Raw genomic sequence first — 22,918 nt, forward strand, 5'->3', positions numbered from 1 at the left:
CCTCTCTGTCTCCATTGCCTTTTGCTGCATGAATCGGTAACGGAGTTCCTTGGCTAGAAGACTCAGGAACAATCTTCTTTTGCCTTTCCACCCTGTACATGCCTTGTACAGAACGTAGGCATTCGCCACCGCCAGGTCAAGTATGTTGTAAAATACAGCTATTGGCCACCTGTGTGTTGCTGCTCTTACTGAATACATGCGCTGCAATAGAGGAAGTTCATGGCGAACTTCATTCACTGTGCCCAGTAGAGTCGTGTTGCGCTGAAGCAGTCTGTGTGACAGTGACAGTGAGGTGACGAAATTGTCCATTGTGACATTTCTCCCATCATCCAGAAATGGCTCCAACAGGCTCATGACCACGTTCTCTGCCAGCCTCTCCCCCTTCTGACGACTGGGGTCCTTTCCCAAGTAAGGGGACACGTTGCAGACGTATTTGGTCTCCAAATCCGTCGCCATCCAGAACTTGATCCCAAATATGTCCGGGTTGGATGCGATATGCTGCGTGAATGGACAACGAACTTTGGTCGGGAACAGCTGCTCATCTATGGTCATGTGTTCTCCTGGAGTGAAACTCTCCGCACAGTTCTTAGTGAAGCGTGTCCAGATGTCAGAGATCACAGCAAATCTGTCTGTTTTCAACCGTTCTGCCCGTGTGTCCTTGTCATCAAATCGAAGGTGTTGCATAATTGAAATGAATCTATCTCGCGACATTGTCTCTTTGATTACTGGCACCAGAAAGTTTTCCGACCAGCAATCTGTAATGGCACCAACGGGACACATGATCGCTCTCACAAACAGAATAGAAGTGAATGCCATCAGTTCATTAATTGCCAGCTTCCAGTCCGGCTCTGTTCTGCGGGCTTGATGGACTGTACACTCTGTGATGGTCTGCAGCATTCCCACGTCTAGCAGGCAGAGGAAGCTTTGGAGCACGCTTGTAATTTTACGCTGTTGGAAGATAAACAAATAGGGAATGGTAAATTTACATGAACCTCACTCTAAATGGGTTTATATAAATAATACATGGGTTTATATAAGTATCATATGTAATATGGGAATGACAAACCTTAGCAGACTCTGTGGGTCTAGCTGATGCACTGGGCGTTCGACTTCCAATGTCCTCCTCTACCCACACAGTGCTGTCTTTTGCTGTCTGACTCGGACAGGGCTTCCTGGTACCACGGTGCATCTTCCGTGGAGGCATGTCGGGTTCTTCTTCCATCTCCATTTCGGACTCTTCCGATGAGGCATCAACAAGCTGCCGGGCAAACGAATGCTCCCCTCCGTCAGAGTCTGCTGCGTCCATTTCCTGAAGCAGGGCCAAAGCCTGTGGCGTGGAGAGGCTCTTCCTGCGTGGCAGTGATGCGGCGGCCATCCTGATGTGCGTTTGCAGAGATGCAAAGAAGAAATGATTCTCCCGCCTCGGTCGGTCTGCTTTTATGCACAGCACTGTGCTGTAGTTATGCAAACAACAATGCCACTCCCTTACATACACAGTCATAGTGGACAGCGTCACACCTTTTGGCCACTCCTACAGCATTTATATGTTGTGAAAAGCCGGCCTATTTGCATACAGTCTGCCATACTGCCATGTCGATGGAATGCTGCCAAAAGTGCCAATTGCCCTCACATTGAAATTGATGTGCTAACTGGCTGGCCTTTGAGCTGTCCATACCATTGAAACACCAACAAAAGCCCCTTGATTACAGTATCAGTCTGTCATCACTTGTCATGTCAATGGAACGCTGCCAAAAGTGCCAATTGCTCTCTGATTGCACTTTTAGCCGAGGAACTCCGTTGCCGATTCATGCAGCAAAAGGCAATGGAGACAGGGAGGAAGGCTGCTGCAGCGTTTGCTGCTGCTGCTGTACAAGAGAGCTGCAACAGAAACCGCAGCAGGTTTGCCTGCGTAAAGTGTCACAAAATCACCTGCGCCAAATGCAGGGACGATAGTCACTGGGTCTGCAAACGCTGCAAACACAGACTTTGAAACAGACAGACAGACAGACTGTGTGGGAGAGTAACCACTGAGACAAAAGACATAAAGATGATGAAGAGATGAACCTGGAACTGAGGGACTGATACATTTTTTGTTTTTTAATTTTTGCTATTTTTACATGAACAGCAGGGGAGAGAACATGCAAAGCATGAGAGATCACAGAAAAACAAAATTCACTTTTGGTTTTATAATTCAGTGATGGCCAATCAAAATGAAATGACATTATTTCATTCTGTACGTGTACGAGCATGTTATCAACCATGGACCATGACTTCACTCAGCTTATGACATTTGTGTAAAAACATACTTTTGAGACTGATGTGTTAGTATATTTTCATTCTATTCATTTCATTCTATTAGCAACTTTTCATTCTATTTTCACTCTATTTTTTTTATAAATAAAACACTTGTGTTTCCATATATTTTGTGAATGTGTGTCTTACCTATTTGCAAGGTAGTCAGTGTGTGGGATATTTTGTATAGATATGGCAGGCTTTTGTGAAGGTTTCCATGTCACACACATAGGTCTGGGCTGCCATGGATTTGAGTTAGGAGTCTGAATAAATAAATACAAATGTGCCAGGGTTCACAGGTAGTTAGTGTGTTTGCACAACAAAAGCAGGAGGACAATGGAGCTGAATGTCTGTGCAAATCTAAGCAGGCTAAGTAGTTCTAGCATCAGAGATCGAAACTGCTTTTGTAAAGAGATGGACAGTATTTCAATTCCATATATTTCAGCACCAGGACAACAGCCCCCCCACATGAGGGGCCCCACCAGGGGACACTTGGATGGGGAGCCACCAGCCCAGTCCACCAGAACATACAAAGCTCAGTAGTTCTAGTATTATTTGCAGCATGTTTGCGTGCAAACAAGAGCGCAGACAGCATTAGGAGAGCCGGACAATGTTACAAATTGCACTGTAATGTTGGCCCATACATCCACACTAGAGAAAATTAAAACACTGTGTTGATAGTCGGTTAAAACCAGCCACAGCCTAAGGTTTAATGGAACTGAGAATGGGCTGGGATCCCTGATCTGTCGGTTCCTGTTGGTATGTTCCAGGGCCAAATCATCACTGGGAAAATAATCACTGTGATCTCTAAATACTCCCTCTCTTCATATTTGGCCACACACACCGTCCTCAAACAAAGGTAAATACTGTATGCCGCAATGATGCTGCATGTGGCACATTTAGATGGGGGTCTTTATATACCTAATATATGTGTGGGCACACATGTTGCGGCCTATATTGACTCGTCCATATGCACACCTCTAACCTTGGACAGAATCAATATTTTGTATATATAATGTCATTTATTTAAAATGATAAAACAAATGCTGACTGTTTGCTGTACATTGTGGTGTTTTCAGTTACAGCTGTCTGTGTTTCGCTTAATCCTACGTCAATGTTACTCAGAACTATTTGAACAATCTCTGCCTTTTGTACAACCCTGCGATGGGCTGCCCCCCCATCCTGTGTTGTTCCTTGCCTCGTGCCCGTTGCTTCCGGGATAGTCTCCAGACCCCCCCGCGACCCAATAGGATAAGCGGTTTGGAAAATGGATGGCCGAGGGTGCCACGCGTACGGGACTGTCGCCAGATTGGCAAGCAGTGGATCAGCTGTTTAAACGCAGTTGCGAGGGACTGAATCCAGCCCAGAAGCTCGAGCTGCGCCGGCTGTTGGACAGTTTCATGGACATTTTCGCAGTTGACGAGAAGGACTGCACCCACACCAATCTAGTCCAGCACCACATCAACACTGGTGACGCGCAGCCGATCCGCCTTCGGCCGCGCCGACTACCGCTGGCCAAGCGCGGGCCTGCCGAGCAAAAGGTGCAGGAGATGTTGGAGGCGGGGGTGATCGAGCCATCTTCCAGTCCCTTGTCGGCACCGGTGGTGATGGTGAGGAAAAAGGACGGTTCGTGGCGATATTGTGTGGATTACCGGAGACTAAACGCGGTGACACACAAAGACTCATATCCACTCCCCCGCATTGACGAGGCCCTAGATTGGATTGCCGGCTCTACCTGGTTCAGTTCACTGGATCTGCGGAACGGTTACTGGCAGGTGGAACTAGCTCCGGAGGCGCGGGCAAAGACGGCGTTCACCACTGGGCACAGACTAATGCAGTTTAGAGTGATGCCGTTCGGTTTATGCAACGCTCCGGCCACGTTCGAGCGACTCATGGACAGGGTTTTAAGGGGCATTCCGCGCTCGTGCTGCGTGGTTTATCTGGACGATCTTTTAGTGCACACTAAGGACTTCGAAACGGCACTGGGGAACCTACGGGGGGTGTTCACCGCCATACGGCACGCCAACCTGCGCCTGCACCCGTGCAAGTGTCATTTGTTCCGCCGGGAAGCTGCGTTTTTGGGGCATGTGATCAGTGAAAAGGGGGTAGCTACAGACCCGGCCAAAATTACCGCTGTCAAGGACTGGTCTGTGCCGGCTAACATCCGCCAGCTCCGGAGCTTCCTGGGGTTGGCCTCCTACTACAGGCGGTTCATGCAGGACTTTGCCACGATTGCAAGCCCCTTACATCGTCTCACACAAAAGGGGCAAGCTTTCGTGTGGGACAGTGATTGTGAGCGTGCTTTCTTGACTTCGAGAGCAGCACTGATTTCCGCCCCTGTGCTGGATTACCCGGATCCCAAAGGGACATTTGTGCTGAACACCGATGCCAGGGATGTGGGGCTGGGGGCCGTGTTGTCTCAGGAGGGGGGGCACGTTGTTGGATACTTTAGCCGCGCGCTTTCTCGGGCAGAGCGGAATTACTGTGTCACGTGACGGGAGCTGTTGGCTGTGGTGGCGGCCCTCAAGCACTTCCGCCCGTACCTGTATGGGCAGAGGTTCCAGCTCCGGACGGATCATGCGTCACTCACCTGGCTGCTGAGTTTCAAGGAACCGGAGGGTCAGCTGGCGCGCTGGTTGGAGGTCTTGCAGACCTTCGATTTCGAGATTCAGCACCGAGCGGGCCTCCTGCACAGCAACGCTGATGCCCTGTCCCGGCGGCCGTGCTCAGAGGGGGAGTGCCATTTCTGCGAGCGGACGGAGGTGAAGGACAGCGCGGGGGAGCAGCTGGCCGCGGTGTGCACGGCGCGCCCTCAGGTCCTCGAGGAGGTGGACGAGCAGCGGTTGCGGGTGGAGCAGAGCCGTGACAGCACCTTGGGCCGGGTCGCAGAGTGGCTACGGACCGGTCATCATCCGCAGTGGGCTGAGGTCTCGCACGGGGACCTGGAACTTAAGGTGTTCGTGTCGCAGTGGGGCAGCTTGGTCGAGAGGGACGGCTTGATCTACCGCCACTGGACACAGGCAGATGGCACGAGGGCAGTGCTCCAGCTCATCGTCCCCAGGTCCCTGCGGTCTGTGGTCCTTCCCCTAGTCCATGGAGCAGTGGGAGTGGGCCATTACGGGACGGCCAAAACTTTAAACCGTCTGCGTGCGCGGTTTTACTGGCCGGGCTGTCACGTGGACGTGGCCCTGTATGTCCACAAGTGTGACACTTGTACCGCCCAGAAGGGGCCGTCACAGCGCTCCCGGGCCCCCTTGCAGGATTATCGGGTGGGGTCTCCTATGGAACGGGTCGCCGTGGACGTGCTGGGCCCGTTCCCTGTGACAGACCGGGGGAACCGCTACGTGCTTGTGGCCATGGACTTTTTCACAAAGTGCCCGGAGGCCTACGCGGTCCCCGACCAGAGCACGGTGACTACAGCGGCCGTCCTTGTGGACGAGATGTTCTCCCGTTTCGGGGTGCCGGAAGAGCTCCACAGCGACCAGGGCCGCATCTTTGAGGCTGAGGTTTCAGCAAGGTTTGTTCGCGGTTGGGGGTGAGGAAGACCCGCACCACTCCCCTCCACCCACAGAGCGATGGTCTGGTTGAGCGGTTCAACCGGACCCTGGCCACACAGCTCGCCATCCTCACGAGTGAGCACCAGAGAGACTGGGACGTGCACCTTCCGCTGGTCCTGTGGTCGTACCGCACTGCGGTGCAGGAGTCTACGCAGTCTACCCCCGCGGTGCTACTGTTTGGTAGGGAGCTTAGGACGCCGGTGGATTTGGTGTTCGGCCCTCCGCCCGAACCGGAACTTCCAGGTAGGCCAGGGCTGGACTATTTTTATGAGTTAAGGGAGCGATTGAGGGTGGTCCATAGGTTGACCCGACGGGCCTTGGCAGACGCTGGCTCCAAGCAACGGCGGGCGTACGATGTGCGCTCCCGCGACTTCGTAGCCGGGGAGAGAGTTTGGGTATATAGCCCGGTGAGGAGGAGGGGGCTGTCACCCAAGCTCATGTCCCATTGGGAGGGCCCGTGCGTTGTGTTGGAGAGGCTGTCTGACGTAACCTATCGGGTCCGTTTGAAGAGAAGGCCGCGGGTGGTTGTCCACCACTGGGACCGTCTCGCTCCCTAACAACCATCGGTTCCGCCGGTAGAGACTCAAGGGGGGGGACAGGTTGAGGACGAGCCCCCGTCCCCTGTCTCTCCAACTCCTTTTGAGCGTGGTGCTGGGGACCAGCCGCGGAGGCGTCGCCGCCGGCCCCGGCGCCTTGCAGACTTTGTTACGGACTTTGCGTATGGGGACATCCGCAGCTGAGGTGGGGGCAGGGTTAGGGTTAGGGTTAGTTGGACTGTAGGGGGCGGCAGCACCCATAATGCACTGCTCCCACCAAGGGGGAGAATCTGTTTACCTGTGATTCCTGTTGTTGTTGTTTGGGGTTGGGGGAGTTGTTAGTATTTGTTAATGTAATTGGGTTCTGGCGTGTTTGGAAATGTGTTTGGGTGGTTTTTGTGTAAACGCACACAGGCTACCGTGGACGGGATCCTCGGTAGTACTGTGTATCTGGGCAGGGTTTTTGTTGGGAGTGATGGGAGTGCGCGCAAGTAAGCTTATGGCAGAGTTAGCCCTTTGCTTGCCTTGGCTGTGCTTTTATTCTGTTCTTTGCTGACGGAATAAAGCTCGGAGACTTCTCTCCTGTTGAGCAAAGTTCCTCGACTATCTCCATTACTCCCTGGTGGTGAAAACCCAGAAAACGCTACAATATTGACATCCCGTAAGCGTTCGATATACAGCCCAGCTATAATTGGTCCGTCTTTTTTCTTTGTTACTCGGAAACTTTGGATTTTCAGCGCTTATGTGTATTTGAACGTGCCTTCTAAATGTGTATTGCTTCTAAGTTTCTGCACTTTTGTAAATGTAGATCGTGTGTTTTGTCATTTGATTAAAGTGTTTGAAGACTTTGCAGCTCGCTGATACCAATCGGCCACCGTAGCGCGGCCACCGTAGCTTAGCAACCGAATCATAACAATTCTTATTCCGTTTAGAGTTTTATTTGAACATTTAAAGCAACTCACACTTGCAGTTTATCAGCAAGAGAGAAGACGCGAAAAATGTCCCTCATAAATACCAGCGTGAACCTCCAGAGAATTGACTGGCTGCTGCCGAATGGTGCAGTCAGTGTCCGGATCCCCCCGGAATACATCCCCGGTCCAGTTGGCCGAGGTAAGGATGTCAAAATGGTGCTCAGACTAACTCAGCACGTAAAGACTCAGAGTCGGAATATAGTTGGGTAGTCTTGTTGAATCCTGTTTTGGAAGTACATGTCTTGTGATACTAAATAATAAAATAGTTCACCTTTAGCTTTAATATAGGGGACTCTTTCTGCATGTCTACTGCATTATATAATGAAATCAGTAAAATCTGTGGCGGCACCCATAATGATCATGAACAAAAATCCACATTTATTCAAGCACAGACATAATGTCATCTTCTAACTGTGTCTTTCCATGTAAACAATTTGATGGTGCATTTATTTATGAACAAAAATCTACTGTGTACTGTATACGTTTATTCAAATATAGTCGTCATGTCATCTTCTTCTGGAACATCATCGTAAATCTCCAAGCTCCAAATTCCGTCCTGAATTCTTCTCGCAACTCAATTTCCTGTAGAACCAGTGGCCCCAATCTGTCATGTTTAGCAATAGCTCTGTCCTTAAATGAGCGCCTCTTGTCCATGTAGCCTTCTCGTAGTATAACCGCATCTCATTCTAGTTACCGTACAATCCATGGGACAGTTACTAGGGCGTCTTTTTGGAGTAGGGCTTATATTACGAGCATCCTGAAAAAATCATGCTAGGGCTTATTTTCGGGGAAACGCGGTAGTAATCATGAAAAGCAGAAATCTTAGTTTCGGTACATTGAGAGTGAGTAAATAATGCAACTTATGGAAAGTGTAAGATATGTAAAGGATTTGACTTGAATAGTCAGTTGTTGATGCCAGCATTTGGATTGAGCGGGCTGCTATATTTGATGCACATGAACCTTTCCAGTGTGATTTTTTGCTATTGTTCTGCGTATCAGGGAAACTGTGCACAAACTGGCTCGTTTTTATAGGTCAGGTGAAACGCAGACGGCCCAAGTCAAGACCAGCGCATACGTTTCCCAAGCGTGTGTTTCCTGTATCCAATAAAGACACTGGCAGAATTTTTCTCAGTGTGCAATACCGACTGCCAAGTGTAATATCTGTGACGATTGTGATGTAGTTTTGTTGTACAGTGACATAAGGATTCATTTTAATTAAATATGCTGTCCCCTGTCTTTATAATCCCAAAGGACAAACCAGTTCCAGTGATGCTGGCCGTCGGAAGAAGTGCCGCACCGGCAGCCAGCTCCCTGACCACGTCTGCCTATCCTGGATCTGCTGCCATCCCGGTGGCAACCAGCAGGGGTCAGCAGGGCACAGGCCGCCGTAGAAATACGGCGGGAGGCCGGTCAGGGCGAAGAAGGAGGTCTGACAAACAGAAGGGGTTAGAGCCTGAGCCCAGCTCACCAACCTTCTCCTCCTCTTCATTTTTATTTCCGTCTTCAGTCCCCTCCCCTTTTGTTTCATCCCCATCTCTTTTTATGGGCTCTTCTCTTTTATCCCCACACTTAGTCACACCTGTAAGCCCAGCTCCACATCCATATTCAGCTCCAGGCATGGTTCATCTGACCCCTCTGCATCAGGCTCCAGCACAGGCTGCAGCCGCCTCATCTCACCTGGAAAAATTCAATTGGTTGTATAACTTTTATGTAACCAAGTACTCTAAAATGACCTATGACGCCAAGTGCTTTACTGAGTACTAGTGTCAGGAGTTTTGGAACAGATATTTAAATGAAATTAACTTAGCAAAACAGGGGAAGAACGAGGATAATGAGGGTACTTGTTAGGTTGAAGAAACTGTTATTAATCATTTGTTATCATTTCTGTATAATCAGCAATGAGTGTAAATATGTATATACATTATTTTGTTTTTCTTTACCTTCATACTTTAGATTATATTAGTTTACACGTATCCTGAGCACGTGTTTAAATAGTTGTCCACCTGAGGAAAACCAGAACTTCTTCTTACTCTCACAGTCCTTTCTTTGTTCTCACTCCAAGACCCCTGCCCCCCATTGACTATAAATAAAGGTGCCAAGGGGAACCACCCTTTGTAACACATTCCTTTGTAGCCTAGCATGCAGAGAGTGTGGTTACCCTTGTGCAAGTAAAACTCTAAGTGTGTTGTCTCGTAATTAATGGTGTGTACAGAGTTGAAGTGGAAAGCCTGTCGCTTTCTCCAACATATACTGTATTGTAGTTTGGTCCTGTGTGCAGAGTTGGAGTGGAAAGCCTGACGCTTTCTCCAACAGTACTCATGCAACCAAGAGGCGTAGGATTGATGAAGATGAGTTCATCTTTCCTATTGATGCACTGGACCAGCTAAGTACCATGCCCAGGGCTCAGGAGATGGGTGTGGAGATGGGCTATCAGTCAAATACACATAGCTACATTTCACTATAGTTTAAGCACATAATTAGACGAGATTTGTGATAAGTACTTAGGATATGTTAAGATGTAGTTCTATAGCATAAGATAACATAGGATAAGATTAAAATAGGACAAGTTAAGATAAGACTGTTGAACATAGGATAAGATTAAGATACGACAAGTTATGATAAGATTGTTGAACATAGGATAAGATTAAGATAGGACAAGTTAAGATAGTTCTAACTTATATGCTATTTTATGTTATACAAAGTCATAATAAATTACCATAAATTTAAGATAAGATTATATGATATAAGATACCATAGTATAAGAATAAGATAGGATTGTATAGCATAAGATAAGAAAGATAGGATAAGATAACATAGAATAAGATTATGATAGGATAGGTTACGGTAAGGTTAAGATTGTATAACACAGGATTAGATGAATTATAAATAAAACAGTCCTCCTTAGAGGTGGGGCGATGGAGGGAATATATATAAAAAATAGGATTAGTTAGCATAAGGTTACGATAAGATTGTATAACATAAGATAGCATATCAGTTAAGACTAAGATAGGATAAGTTATGATAAGGTTAAGATAAGGTTGCATGACATTACAATAACATACAGTACAGGCCAAAAGTTTGGAAACACCTTCTCATTCAATGTGTTGTCTTTATTTTCATGACCATTTACATTGGTAGATTCTCACTGAAAGCATCAAAACTATGAATGAACACATGTGGAGTTATGTGCTTAACAAAAAAAGGTGACATAACTGAAAACGTGTTTTATATAATAAATAGCCACCCTTTGCTCTGATTACTGCTTTGCACACTCTTGGAATTCTCTCGATGAGCTTCAAGAGGTAGTCACCTGAAAAAGTTTTCCAACAGTCTTGAAGGAGTTCCCAGAGGTGTTTAGCAAGGGTGCAAAGCAGTAATCAGAGTAAAGGGTTGCTATTTTGAAGAAACTAGAATATAAAACACATTTTCAGTTATGTCACCTTTTTTGTTAAGTACATAACTCCACATGTGTTCATTCATAGTTTTGATGCCTTCAGTGAGAATCTACCAATGTATGTCATGAAAATAAAGACAACACATTGAATGCGAAGGTGTGTCCAAACTTTTGGCCTGTACTGTATGTAAAGACTAAGGTAGGATAAGTTATGGTTAGGATAAGATTGTATAACATAGGATTAGATTACTTATAAATAAAGCAGTCCTCCTTAGAGGGGGGGGGTGGTAGAGGGAATATTTTAGAAAATATATAGGATCAGTTAACATAAGGTTAGGATAAGATTGTATAACATAGGCTTAGATTAATTATGAATAAAGCTGTCCTCCTTAGGGGGGGGGGTGGTGGATTGAATATTTAAGAAATAAAAATAGGATCAGTTAACATAAGGTTAAGATAAGATTGTATAAAATAGGATTATATTAATTATAAATAAAGCAGTCCTCCTCAGAGGGGGGGTGGTGGAGGGAATATTTAAAAAAATATATAGGATCAGTTAACATAAGGTTAAGATAAGATTGTATAACATAGGATTAGATGCATTATAAATAAAGCAGTCCTCCTCAGAGGGGGGGTGGTGGTGGAGGGAATATATATATTAAAAAAAAGGATCAGTTGACATAAGGTTAATATAAGATAGTATGACATAAGATAGAACAATTTAGATAGAACAACAGTTATGATAAAGTTAATATAAGGTTGTATGACATACGATGACATATGTTTAGACTAAGGTAGGATAAGTTAAGGTTTAGATAAGATTGTATGACAGAACGGGGCAGTGAGCAATACTCGTGAGCGTATTATGATACTTAGGCTAAGGCACCCATAGGGTGTCTTGTCTGTTGTTTCAGTGTATGCTCCGACCGCGGTGAGTGATCTCTCATTGAGGGAGACATTTTACTCGCAAATTCGCTCGGTGGTTGAAGGGTGCCCACGAGGTGACACTCCTCTGGGGCTGCAGGTGGCTGGATCCTGGTTCGTACGCCCTGAGCCGCATCATTGGACTTGGTACTCCAATACTGGTGATGCAGCGAAGGAGATCGATCACGTCCTTGTGGGCAGATGCTGGAGGCTCCTGCAGAACTGCAGGGTCTACAGAAGTGGCCAGTTTGTGAATTCTGATCACAGACGTGTTGTTACTACTCTGAAGATTCAGTTTAGATCCAGTAGGCTGGATCACCTACTAGGAGTATGAGGCTGGACTTAGCCAGACTCCAAGATCAGGCTGTTTCTCATGAGTTTGCACACAGTTTGTGTGAGGAACTTGCTGACGTGGGTGTGACTGCTGACTCTAACGTGATGAACTCTCGGTGGGACTAAGATGGACGGCTGTGAGGCTCCGAGGGCAGATAAGGAGGCATTTGTTAGACGAATCTGCGAGCAGGTGACACTCCATCTGTGGCCTGGTGACCCATGTCCTGTTTACAGAGGAATCGAAGCATTACGCACATCTGAATCTGTTCCTCAGAGGCTTGCAGTCAGGACGGGTGACAGAACGGTCCTTACGGGTGACACTGCAGTTGTGACCCGCTGGGCCGGCTACTTTGAGCAGTTGTTTAAAGCTGACCCTCTAGCTAGGATGTTGGACATCTCTGGCTCCACAGTTCTCGAAGCTGAATCTCCAATCAGCTGTGAACCACCCAATCTCACTGAGTTTGCATGGGTGGTGAATCAGCTGGGATCAGGGAAGGCCGCAGGGATCTGTGGTATCCGGGGTGAACTTCTCCAGGCTGGTGGTAAGGCTGTCCTCCTGGTATTGCAGGCAATCTTTGTTTCCATTTGGAAGTCATGCGTCATCCAAACTGACTGGAAAACGGGACTTGTAGTCCTTATCTGGTAAGGGAAGGGTGATCGCCTGCATTGTGGCAACTACAGGGGGATAACACTGCTCTCAGTGCCTGCCGGGTAAGGTCCTTGCTAAGGTCATCTTTAACAGAATCTGTGATCACTTGCTTGCCCGTCAGTGACCGGAACAGTCTGGGTTTATGCCTAAGAAATCTACCACCAACAATCTCTGCCTCTTGTACAACCCGGCCCAGTGCATAGCTCAGGTAAACCTGTGCAATCGTCTCACGCTGCCATCTTTGTGCATTTTCAGTATTTTTTAATTATTTTTTTAACTGCACAGTGTTTAACACATTCTAATACTTGCAAAGGATGAAAGTTAACATTGACAGGGTGTCTTAAAAGAGGGCTACAGTGAAGAAAACAAAAGTTTCAAGGCAGCATGAAGGTAATGCAATCAGGGATGTGCAATTTCTGAGGCATGTGTTCAAAAAAAGTATTTTAATTGTAAAATTGTATTTTATGACTTAGTTTATGAAATAAAATGTTTTTTTCTAAAGACTTTGATCAGTGTTTTTGTATTTTGTAAAAAATACTATGTGCATGGTAACGTCATGTGTGCAAAATGTTTGTGCATACAAAGGGCACAGAGCCACTAGAAGGGCACAGAGCCAGGCTGAGCACCACAGCGCTATCCAGCCCATGGCTGCCGACGGTCACATTCCACCAGAACCCCCCAACACTAACTCCCCGGGGAACTTCCAAGCAGCAGAGCAGATTCCAACAACCAAGGATCAAAGGAAAGGAAAGATCCTGGCAGGAAGAAGAAGATCTTGTGGCCAAAGGTTCAAAATGTAGAAGTTTGGAGAACAAATGTGTTACAAATGAAATATTACATTAAACCTGGATAATTTCACCATTTTCATTACAGGGATATTTGTGAAACTCATATTTGGAATAAATGTAGGTGCTACAGCTTAATCATTTTTTTCACACATTACTTTGTATTTTCAAAATGTCTTTATTGTAAATTGCACAGCTTGTGCCGCTGTGAGCACTATGCCCCGTACAGGAACTGTGGAGAAGAAGCCTTTAACCTGGGCAGGAAATACATTGTTTGTAAGTCGGTCTTAATGAAAGAGTACCAATTTCAGAGGGCTTTAAGTTGAAAAATACACAGTGAAATATCTAATAATAATATCTGAACATTCAAACACAGCATACAACTCTGTTTGCAAATTCAAACAATTTCATTTAAAAAAACTTTAATCTCAGAGCCAATTGCCATGTGCCCACAAATATTTGAATTATTATTGTTTATGATTATAAATGCCGAATACATTCCTGGAGCATTCTTTTTAGCATACACAGTGCCCTCTACAGGATTCTGTCGAAACAGCATCTCTTTCAAACTTGTTCTCAAAAATGTGCGTCTTTTACACAAAACGTTTTTCTTTGTAAATCCCCAAATCTTCCTATAAATGTATGTATGAATGCTTCTCGTCTTTTTCAGTCACACAAAGCCTTTATAAATGAGCTCCCCGATTATTCTGTTTACATGAAAACATCTTAGCCACCTAACAAAAGGTAACTTCGTGACTTAGCAGACTGCATGTTCCTCATCTCCTCTGTATGGATAAAACCACAAGTAAAATACCTCGTAAAATAATAGAAATATAGATGGTGCTGAACCATGCTGAACAGTGGAGTCATAACAGAGGCTGTGCGTTGTGTTCAGTCACCTTTCACTGTAAATCACACATGGGTTCACAATCTTTTGTGTCTGCTCTGAATCCCTCAGGGCTGGAGTGAAAACTCCATTCACACTAACATGGTGCCAAGGGGTATTGGGTAGACATGATTCTATCCTTTTTGGAAGCAATTTCTTTTACTGATTTAAATAAGTTTAAAATTTTTTCAAAATATAAGGATAGCTCATTGTATTCAAAGGGATGTGCCAAGCTTGCAGTGTTGATGTGCTGCCACCTTCTGGGAAAACGATGAACTGATTTTCAGATTAAGAACATGTATGGTTTTCTGGTATCAGGTGAGATCTGTTCATACTGCGAACCTATGCTTATGGGTTAGGGTTAAGCTTGGGTCTAGAGCTCAGGGTACTTCCAGGCTTGGAGGCCAAGGATAAGGTCTCTCTTTCCCCATGTAAGCATTTAATGATGATCCAGCACCAGGGCTTGGGTAAGTCACCATGACTTAGGAGCCTCATTCCCCAGGTAAAGGATGAACGATGTCCATCCAGCCCAGGGATTCTGGTGAACCTCTCCTTACGCTGGAAGCCTCCTCCCTCAGGTAAGGGTTTAAGAATCTCGCGGTACTTCCATTGAGCCTTGGGGTTCTGGATAAAAATCCCAGGGCCATCCAACTGTAGCAGTGTGGAATTTTGCGGGTAGGACTTGTTGATTATTTCCGGTAAGTGTGTGTGGGGACCCCTAGTGTGTGGAGGCGTCATTGGCGTTTCCCGGTCCGGTAACTCCCCTTCCGCACCGCAGTGGTCTGCCGTGGTACGCTGGCATGCTGGCTGAGGTTCACACTTATTCTGTGTCTTGGTGGGAGGTTTTGCTGTTTTAATTAGCATTAATCCTCTGCTTGATTTAAATGGCTAATGGTAATAGTTTATATTGCAGTGTTTCTCTGCGCGTCTGTGTTGCAGCTCCAGTGGTTGCAAGTTATTCCAGTGACTAGGCCTATAGCTACTTGTCAGTTGCTTTACTTAACGTGTTTTAATTGTAGTTACGGTTGTTCCCAGGATTACAGTTTCAGTTGCTTGTCTGCTTCAGTTTATGCCTCTTCAAGCAGGTTTGTCAGACACCTTTTATCTAAACCAAATTGTTTAATTTTTTTTAGCGATTCATTGTGTTTATTTCATTGCAGGCAACATAAAATAGTTTGAGCGTGCAATGTGGCTCCTGTTTTGCCTACGTCAGTTTTTCTTTTCCGTCAGTCTTGTCTTGTCCTCGGCCGGTCCGATGTCGCCCAACAACTGCGGCTTGAAGCTCCTGATCCTCAGTGGGACATCGGCGATGTGCTGGGAGCCCTGGAACGCGCTAAGGATCGCCGCACCTTTTCCTGCATTTGGAGCTGTTTCATTCCCTAGTTTTGCGACTTAACAGACTTTGGGCCGCCCTTTCTTTCTGTTTGGGACTGATACAGAGTGACGGCCTGTATTCTGCTACTCATTGTTTGCACTCTTCATAGATTTCAACACTCTGATTCTTGGTTAGATTGGGGTATTTTCTTTTTGTTTTCCGTTTGTTTGTATACCAGACGCTGCCTCGATTGATCTGTCTGACTAAGATTTGATTGGTCTGGGGTGGTGGTGTTCACACTTTCACCTTGTGCAGTATATTTGTGTGGGGATCAGTGTGGTGGGGCTCAGGTGTGTGTGTGTGTGTATGTGTGTGTGTGTTAGTTTAGGGGACTCCATTCCCCCTTTTGATCGACTTCCCCGGACACCTGTTTCTTGCTTGGGTTTAGTCAGCCGGTGGCCAAAGGCTGGTTGCAGGTTTATTTTTTAAGGTTTTTGATGCTAAAGTGCTTTTCTTGTTGCTTTGTTTCATATTTTCAACAACCTGTTAATAGTACAAACACGTCTCCAGCTCCATTCGGTAAATGAACTTGTGTTCTCTTAATTTAGAGTAATTTTTCCTGTGGTGAAATTCCCCATGTGGCGTAGTCGTGTCCTTGTACTACTGACTGCTCTCTGCCCCAAACACTTTACCCTGAACCTTACCCTAACCTAACCCTAACCCTAATCAGAGCTCCAACCGTCATGTCCTGCCCTCTCCCTGACGTGGCTCTAATAAGCCATGCCTGCTGCTCGTTGGTCTCACGTCTCGTTCCATCCCTCATGTTAAACACTCCCAGCTGCCTCCAGTCTGTTCCCTTGTTATTCCTGTATAAGTGCTTCCTGGCCCTGTGTTCCCCGTTGATGTGGTGCCCTCCATGTTGCCCGTTCCCTAGCCTCCCATCTTGATCCCAGTAAATCCCGGTTTATTGTCTGACATCACCTGCTCCCAGAGTCGTTTATCCTGGCACCCGACAGAATAATGGAACTCAACGAGCCTCACTGGATTCCCCAGGTCCCTACAGCCAATCACTGCTGCTTGTGTCAAGCATACCTAATGTCGCTGGTTCAGGCCGCAGTACATCTTTCCCCAGAGAGAATGGCCCATCTCTGACAGAGGGCATAGCCGCCCTCTTCCCGGACTCCCAGGTGGAGGGTGTGACAGCTATAGCGGAGATCCTCAGGGCCCTCTGGAATAGAGTGAGTGTGCTGAACCCCGAAGAGGTGGGGTGCTCTGGAGAAAAGGAGCCTGCCGACTCCATGTCGCTCGCCGTAGGGCGACCTGCCTCCTAATTGTCATTTGAAGTCTGACAACATGATGCTTCTCCGGGATTTACTGTGGTCCCCCTGTTTGCTGCGGATGCAACCGCTGGCTCCCCAAAGCTCTCCAACACAGAAGAAGAGGCTTCACTCCGAGTTCTATGGTTGTCAGAGTGCTGGACCACAGTAGAGGTCGGACTTTGCTTCAACATGGTTTTATTGGAAGTCTGCACACAATACAGATGTTTCCTACCGTCCTTCGTTCCAATTAAATGTGGAAACGTTTTGTCAGCTGGCTGAACAAGACCCTACTGCCTCTTTTAATAGTACACATAGTAGTGAGCAGTGGTGACTTAATGGTTAGGGAAGCGCACTCGTGATTGAAAGACACTGCATCTACAGCATCTGGCCCAGGAGAGCCAGCCATTGCAGTCGTTACATCCGCACTTAAGGCTCTGGCCCAGAGGGCCGCTCAGGCCGCACCCACAGTGTCCAACACAGGTGAGGCCTTGGTTGCCTCTAGGCTTCTCATAGAATCTGACACGGTTCCCTGGTAACCAGCCGACACCTGCCACACTGCTCCATACTGTCCAGCCAGCGTCCACCTCTCTGTCCCCTGATGCCTGGCCAGCACCCACCTCAATGTCCCCAGACGTCCAGCCGGCGCCCACCTCATCTCCTGACGGCCTGCTGGTGCCCACTTTCTATCCTGACGTCCCACCGGCACATGCCTGCAGGCTGCCACCAGCGCTGAGAAGATGGATCCAGAGGATGTCCTGCTGGACTGCAACCCTCTGGACTTGCCCTCGGGTCCCTCCTTCACCCCAGACTCCGGTTACTCTGGTCCCAGTATCTGGGGTGGTCACCGGTATCAACAGGAGTCCAAGAAAGCAGCAGGCAGAATGTCTGTCTCCCAGAGAGGGGGTGCCAGTCTCTGCTCTTGCCCTGTATGTCCCTTGCCATCTTCCTGTTCCTGTCCTGTTGTCTCCTTGCTGCCCTACTGCTCTGCGGTTCTCTCATCGACCCTCAACCCCTCATGTCCTCCGGCCCTGCTGGCCCTCCCAGACCCTCTGGTCCCGTGATTCGGTGGAGTTCAGCCTCACCTGGAAAGGGGCCTAGGAGGGTCCCCAGCCCCGAGTCTTTGCCTGGCTTCCCTGGATGCCCCATGTTATTCCATTTTGTGCCTCAGCGTTTGTCTTGTTGCTCTGTCCCGCCTGTATCTCTCCTTGTCTTCTGCATCCTGGGCCCCTGTTCTTGTTGACCCTCCACCTGTCCATCCTGTTTTGGGGTCTGACAGGACTGCTGTACCTGTGGTTCCTAGCTTTTCCTTTATCCGCTCCATGTCCTTAGTGGTGTCCTGCAACTGCTCTTATATCTGGTGTTGCTCTCTGTCTAGTGTTCTGTCTAGTCTTGTCTGGCCTTGTCCTGTCTACCATCTGTTCTGTCATCCCCTGTCTAGTCCAGAGTCCAGTCCGGTTCCATCCCTGTTGTCTAACCCCCTTGGACTTCATGGCCAGAGCACATGCTTTTGGTGGGGTGGGGGGGTACTGTCACATTAAACAATGCCATTTTTGTCCATTATGCTTGTCCATTTATTTGTCAATGCATGTTCTGATCATCAATGCTCTCTGTCTCCCCACATTTACAGGTGCTGCCCAGGGGAGGGCACCATCTGAGCTGGAGTCCTGGTTCAGTCCCATGGAGGGGTGACACTGCGAATTGGACCTGCTAACTGTGTCATCCTGGGTGCAGCCTTCAGTGCCACCTGACACAGGCCAGCGTGGAGAACAGGCTTATTGACAGACTTTAATCACACCTCACACCTGGCCTTTAGCAAGCAGCTCCACTCTTTTCTGTTCTCAGTAATATTAGTCTGCCTGGGGGGGTTGGGCAGCCTGTTGTCCATGGACCCCCAGAGGTCTTTTTTTCTCCTTACTTGGGGTTTTTTGGTTCCTCTCCTCCGTTGTCATCTGGCTTTCTTTATTTAATATCTTTCTTTCCTTTTTCCCCTTGTGTATCACTCTCTTTAATGATGTTCTAATGTATCACAACACATCTATGTAAAGTGCCTTGGGACGACTCTGTGAGGCGCTATATAAAAATGAAATGAAATATCCCGCCTCCTCCCTGACGTGGCTCTAACAGGCCATGTTTGCTGGTCTCACGTCTTGTTCCAGCCCTCGTGTTAAACACTCCCAGCTGCCTCCAGACTCTTCACTCATTAGTCCTGCATTTAACTGTTTCCTGGTCCTGTGTTCTCCATTTGATCACTGATGTTGTGCCTTATGTGTTGCCGGTTCCATAGCCTCCCATCCTGATCCCAATAAGTCCCTGTTTGTTGTCTGACAAACACCTGCTGCACGAGTCTTTCATCCCGGTGACCATGACACCAACCGCCAGTGATGTCTGTGGAGCCCAGAAATACCAACCTAGCTGCACTAGTGCCCAGGCAGCACCTTGACAGCGGCATGTTTCCAGTGTCATGTTTGCAGTGTCATGTTTGCCTCATTTGTTCACCACTTTCGGTAACAGTATCTGCTAAGTACTAGAACTGTAATCATATGTGAGTGAGTATGTCTGCTTTAAAGGAACAGAGATCACAGCTCCTTACTGTAGGTACAGGGCACAGAAACAGGTAAATCCTGTAAGGTAACATTCTTAAAGTCAGCATAGATTCCAGCACAGTTCTGGAATATGAAGTTCATAGTCAGTCATAATTTTATAGCATTAAAATGTAACTTTTAAATAAATCCTAACAGTATGTGTGATTGTGGGGGGGTGTGGGGTCTCGGGGTGTAACCTCTAGCTCTGGGCTTGTTTCCTGTCCCTCCTGCTGTATGTGTGAAGTTTGCATGTTCTTCCAATGTGGGCTTTCTCCTCCTACTTTGGAAAACATGAAACTGCGATCAGCCGATTGGATCTCTAAGCTGCCCGTAGTGTGAGTCTGTATGTGTGACTGTGTGCTCTGCTATAAACTAGTATCCTGTCCATCGTGTCCCCCGCCCTGTGCCACCTGGGACAGGCTCCAGGCTCCCCACCCCCCTGTACAGGATAAGCAGTAATGCAGGACGGCTCCACACTGTTCCAAAGAAATGGCGCTCCAGCTCCCTTCAGGACTTCAGACCAGCTGCTCTCACTTCACACCTCCAGGCTTGTGGGTGTGGTTCCCACTCCTGGTTCTGCATGTACAGCTTGCATGTTCTCCCCGTGTTCCTGTGGGTTTCCTCAGGTTTCCTCCTGCTGTCCAAGATCATGCAGTTTGGTGAATTAGTGTCTCTTGATTATCCTCAGCATGTGAGTGAGTGTTTGCCCTGTGATGGACTGGCATCCCATCCAGGGTGTCTCTGCCTTGTGCCCTGTGCTTCCTGTGATGTGTGTGTCCCATAACCCTGTACTGCGGTTATTGGAATTAGTTGGATATTTTTTTGATATATGATCTTTCTGTTCCTGCGGATGGCTGAAGCTGGTCCATTAACTTTTGGCTTAAATATGAGACTTTAACTTAATAGTGTTCAATGAATATCTAGAATAAATTTTCGTTATTAGAGTATGGAATTATTTTGTATGATAAAAATTATCACTCTGAACCTGGTCACCTGACTCTCCATCCTAACACAAATACACTCCCAGCACAAACATACAGAAAAAAAGGAAGAAATGACATATATGTGCTACACCCTTTATTTTCATGAATATTATATATAGAATAATGTAAAAAACAAATCTGTGCATTGACAGCACTTGTCAAAGCTTGTTCTGTCTAATCCTGACACAGTCTGTCTATAACTGCACATCCCTGCATGTTTCACCTGAAACCACATGATCCCAAACATGTTTCTAAATAGACAGAGAAATTCATTCTCAGTAGATCTGATCTCTTATACCTTTATATCTAATTTCTATCCACTGTACAAAATCAAAGAGTAGGATTATAGTTTGTTTACAGAAAAACAATGTCAGTAACTATTATTCTCATAAAAGATAAATAAATGTTTGCTTTGGGTACAGTTTGTATAATGTACTATTTTGTTCATAAACTGCAGATCCAGTATTTGCCCAGTCTGCTCTTCTCAGTCTGGCCTCAGTCCAAAACCACACCTGCTGCAGCCTGAGAAGCAGGAAGTTCCTCTCATTGTGACGACTGTGAGAGAAAATGAAACTGAATCCTATCAGTGTTCGTGGTAAAATGGCAGAAGCCAGAGTTGCAGTGGATGTAAACGAGTTCAGTTGTGCAATCTGCCTGGATCTACTAAAGGATCCAGTGGCTATCAACTGTGGACACAGTTACTGTATGAGCTGCATAAAGAGCTGCTGGGATCAGGAGGATCATGCTGGAGTTTACAGCTGCCCCCAGTGCAGAGAGACCTTCACGCACAGACCTGCTCTGAAAAGAAACACGATACTGGCTGAAGTGGTGGAGAAACTGAAGAAGACTGGACTACAAGCAGCTACTCCTGCTGACCAGTATGCTGGACCTGGAGATGTGGAGTGTGACGTCTGTACTGGGAGAAAACACAAAGCTGTCAAGTCCTGCCTGATGTGTCTGGCCTCCTACTGTGAAACTGACCTGCAGCTTCACAATAAACTCCATCAAGCAAAACAGCACAAGCTCATTGATGCCACCGGCCATCTGAAGGACAAGGTCTGTTCCCACCATGACAAACCCCTGGAGGTCTACTGCCGTACCGACCAGCAGTGTATCTGTTATCTCTGTACGATGGATGAACACAGAGGCCATGATACAGTCTCAGCTGCTACAGGAAGGGCGGAGATACAGGTCAGACTAATTTAAAAGAATTTCCCCAAAGGGATCAGTGAAAGTATCAATTATTGTTATTATCTAAAAGTTAATTTTAAATAAATGGATTTTGTCTTAACACATGTTAGTGTAATTGCTATGAAACACTCAGAACAAGTCTGGTTCGGTAAAGTTGTCGTGACCTGCTTGTCCGGTCTTACTAGCAGGGTTACTAGCTTGTCGGATTTAAGGTAATCTGGGAAAAATGTAAGTGAACGAATATGAAGTCCATTTAAACTGTGGTACCTTAAATCCGACAAGTTACCCCGAGAAACCAGTAACCCTTCATAGTACAGAAGAACTCACTAGGGCCACAGTAGTACAGGCCACTGAAGTCAGAGGAATCTACAGAACCCTGACCTCAGAATTCAAGATGGCGGTGCCCTTTAAGGCCGCGCCCGCCTAAGATGTTTGTACGGAACGCCATGATACTCAAAATCAAATAAATAAAATATTTAAATAATGTATCCTTTTATTTTTAAATAATTTCATAAAAGGTATTATATTTCATAATAACACTTGTCTTCTATGTATCATTTTTTAATTGTACAATTTACGTATTGTATAAAATTTCGTAATACTGTTGCGATTTTCATTAGACAATCATTATTATAAAATATTATTTTCACAATAAAGTTTAATTTTTCACATTATCCACATGCATTTTTATACTGCATCAAGAAGTGTTTTGCAGGATTTGCACTGCAGCCACCGGATAAAACTCACACTGTTCCATTGGGACTGGTGTGGTGCTGAGGTGTCACCCACTGCACGGCTGCACTCAGGTTCTCATCCCTGAGGTGGTTCGTCGTGTGGTGGGTGCGGTAAGGCACTGTACTCAGTGTGTGCTCCTTACCTCCGTACCTTACCTTACCTTACCTACATCAACACAGTACAAATGTACGTTAAAAAAGGTCTTTCGGTACTAAGATATACGTATATGAATACTTTTCTATTCAAGGGCAAAGGGCTCAGCCTTTAATGCATTGTGTTGGTTGCCATAGGATAATATTTTGGCTTTTAATGATAACCAGTGAAGCTAAAAATTTATGAAAATATTAACAAAGAGGTTCATTGTTTTGTCTGATATGCTGAATTATATGTCTGACTTGGAACAAGAGAAGTAAAAGTAGTCATGGCTGGAGTGGGACTGAATTTTTAACCAGGAATTCAAGCCTCT

General features: G+C 46.5%; 3 protein-coding genes across 4 annotated transcripts in view; all 3 read left to right on the forward strand.

The window, feature by feature from the left end:
- Nucleotides 1-22,918, forward strand: part of LOC125740252 (tripartite motif-containing protein 16-like) — a 129,803-nt gene that overhangs the window by 41,819 nt on the left and 65,066 nt on the right. The gene's annotated exons all lie outside the window — the stretch shown is intronic.
- The window catches only part of LOC125740251 (tripartite motif-containing protein 16-like), a 125,855-nt gene continuing 124,032 nt past the window's right edge, over nt 21,096-22,918 (forward strand). The window contains exon 1 of the mRNA XM_049011164.1: nt 21,096-21,114. The gene's annotated coding sequence lies outside the window, so the exon portion shown is untranslated. The remainder of the gene's footprint in view (nt 21,115-22,918) is intronic.
- The window catches only part of LOC125740249 (tripartite motif-containing protein 16-like), a 56,504-nt gene continuing 54,706 nt past the window's right edge, over nt 21,121-22,918 (forward strand). For both annotated transcript variants that reach the window (XR_007397481.1, XM_049011159.1), the window contains exon 1: nt 21,121-21,717. Coding sequence is in view for 1 of the 2 variants with exons in the window: in XM_049011159.1 (XP_048867116.1) it covers nt 21,127-21,717 (591 nt within the window). In the remaining variant the exon portion in view is untranslated. The remainder of the gene's footprint in view (nt 21,718-22,918) is intronic.

Source organism: Brienomyrus brachyistius, chromosome 4 (genome assembly GCF_023856365.1).
Source record: "Brienomyrus brachyistius isolate T26 chromosome 4, BBRACH_0.4, whole genome shotgun sequence".
Lineage (NCBI taxonomy): Eukaryota > Metazoa > Chordata > Actinopteri > Osteoglossiformes > Mormyridae > Brienomyrus > Brienomyrus brachyistius.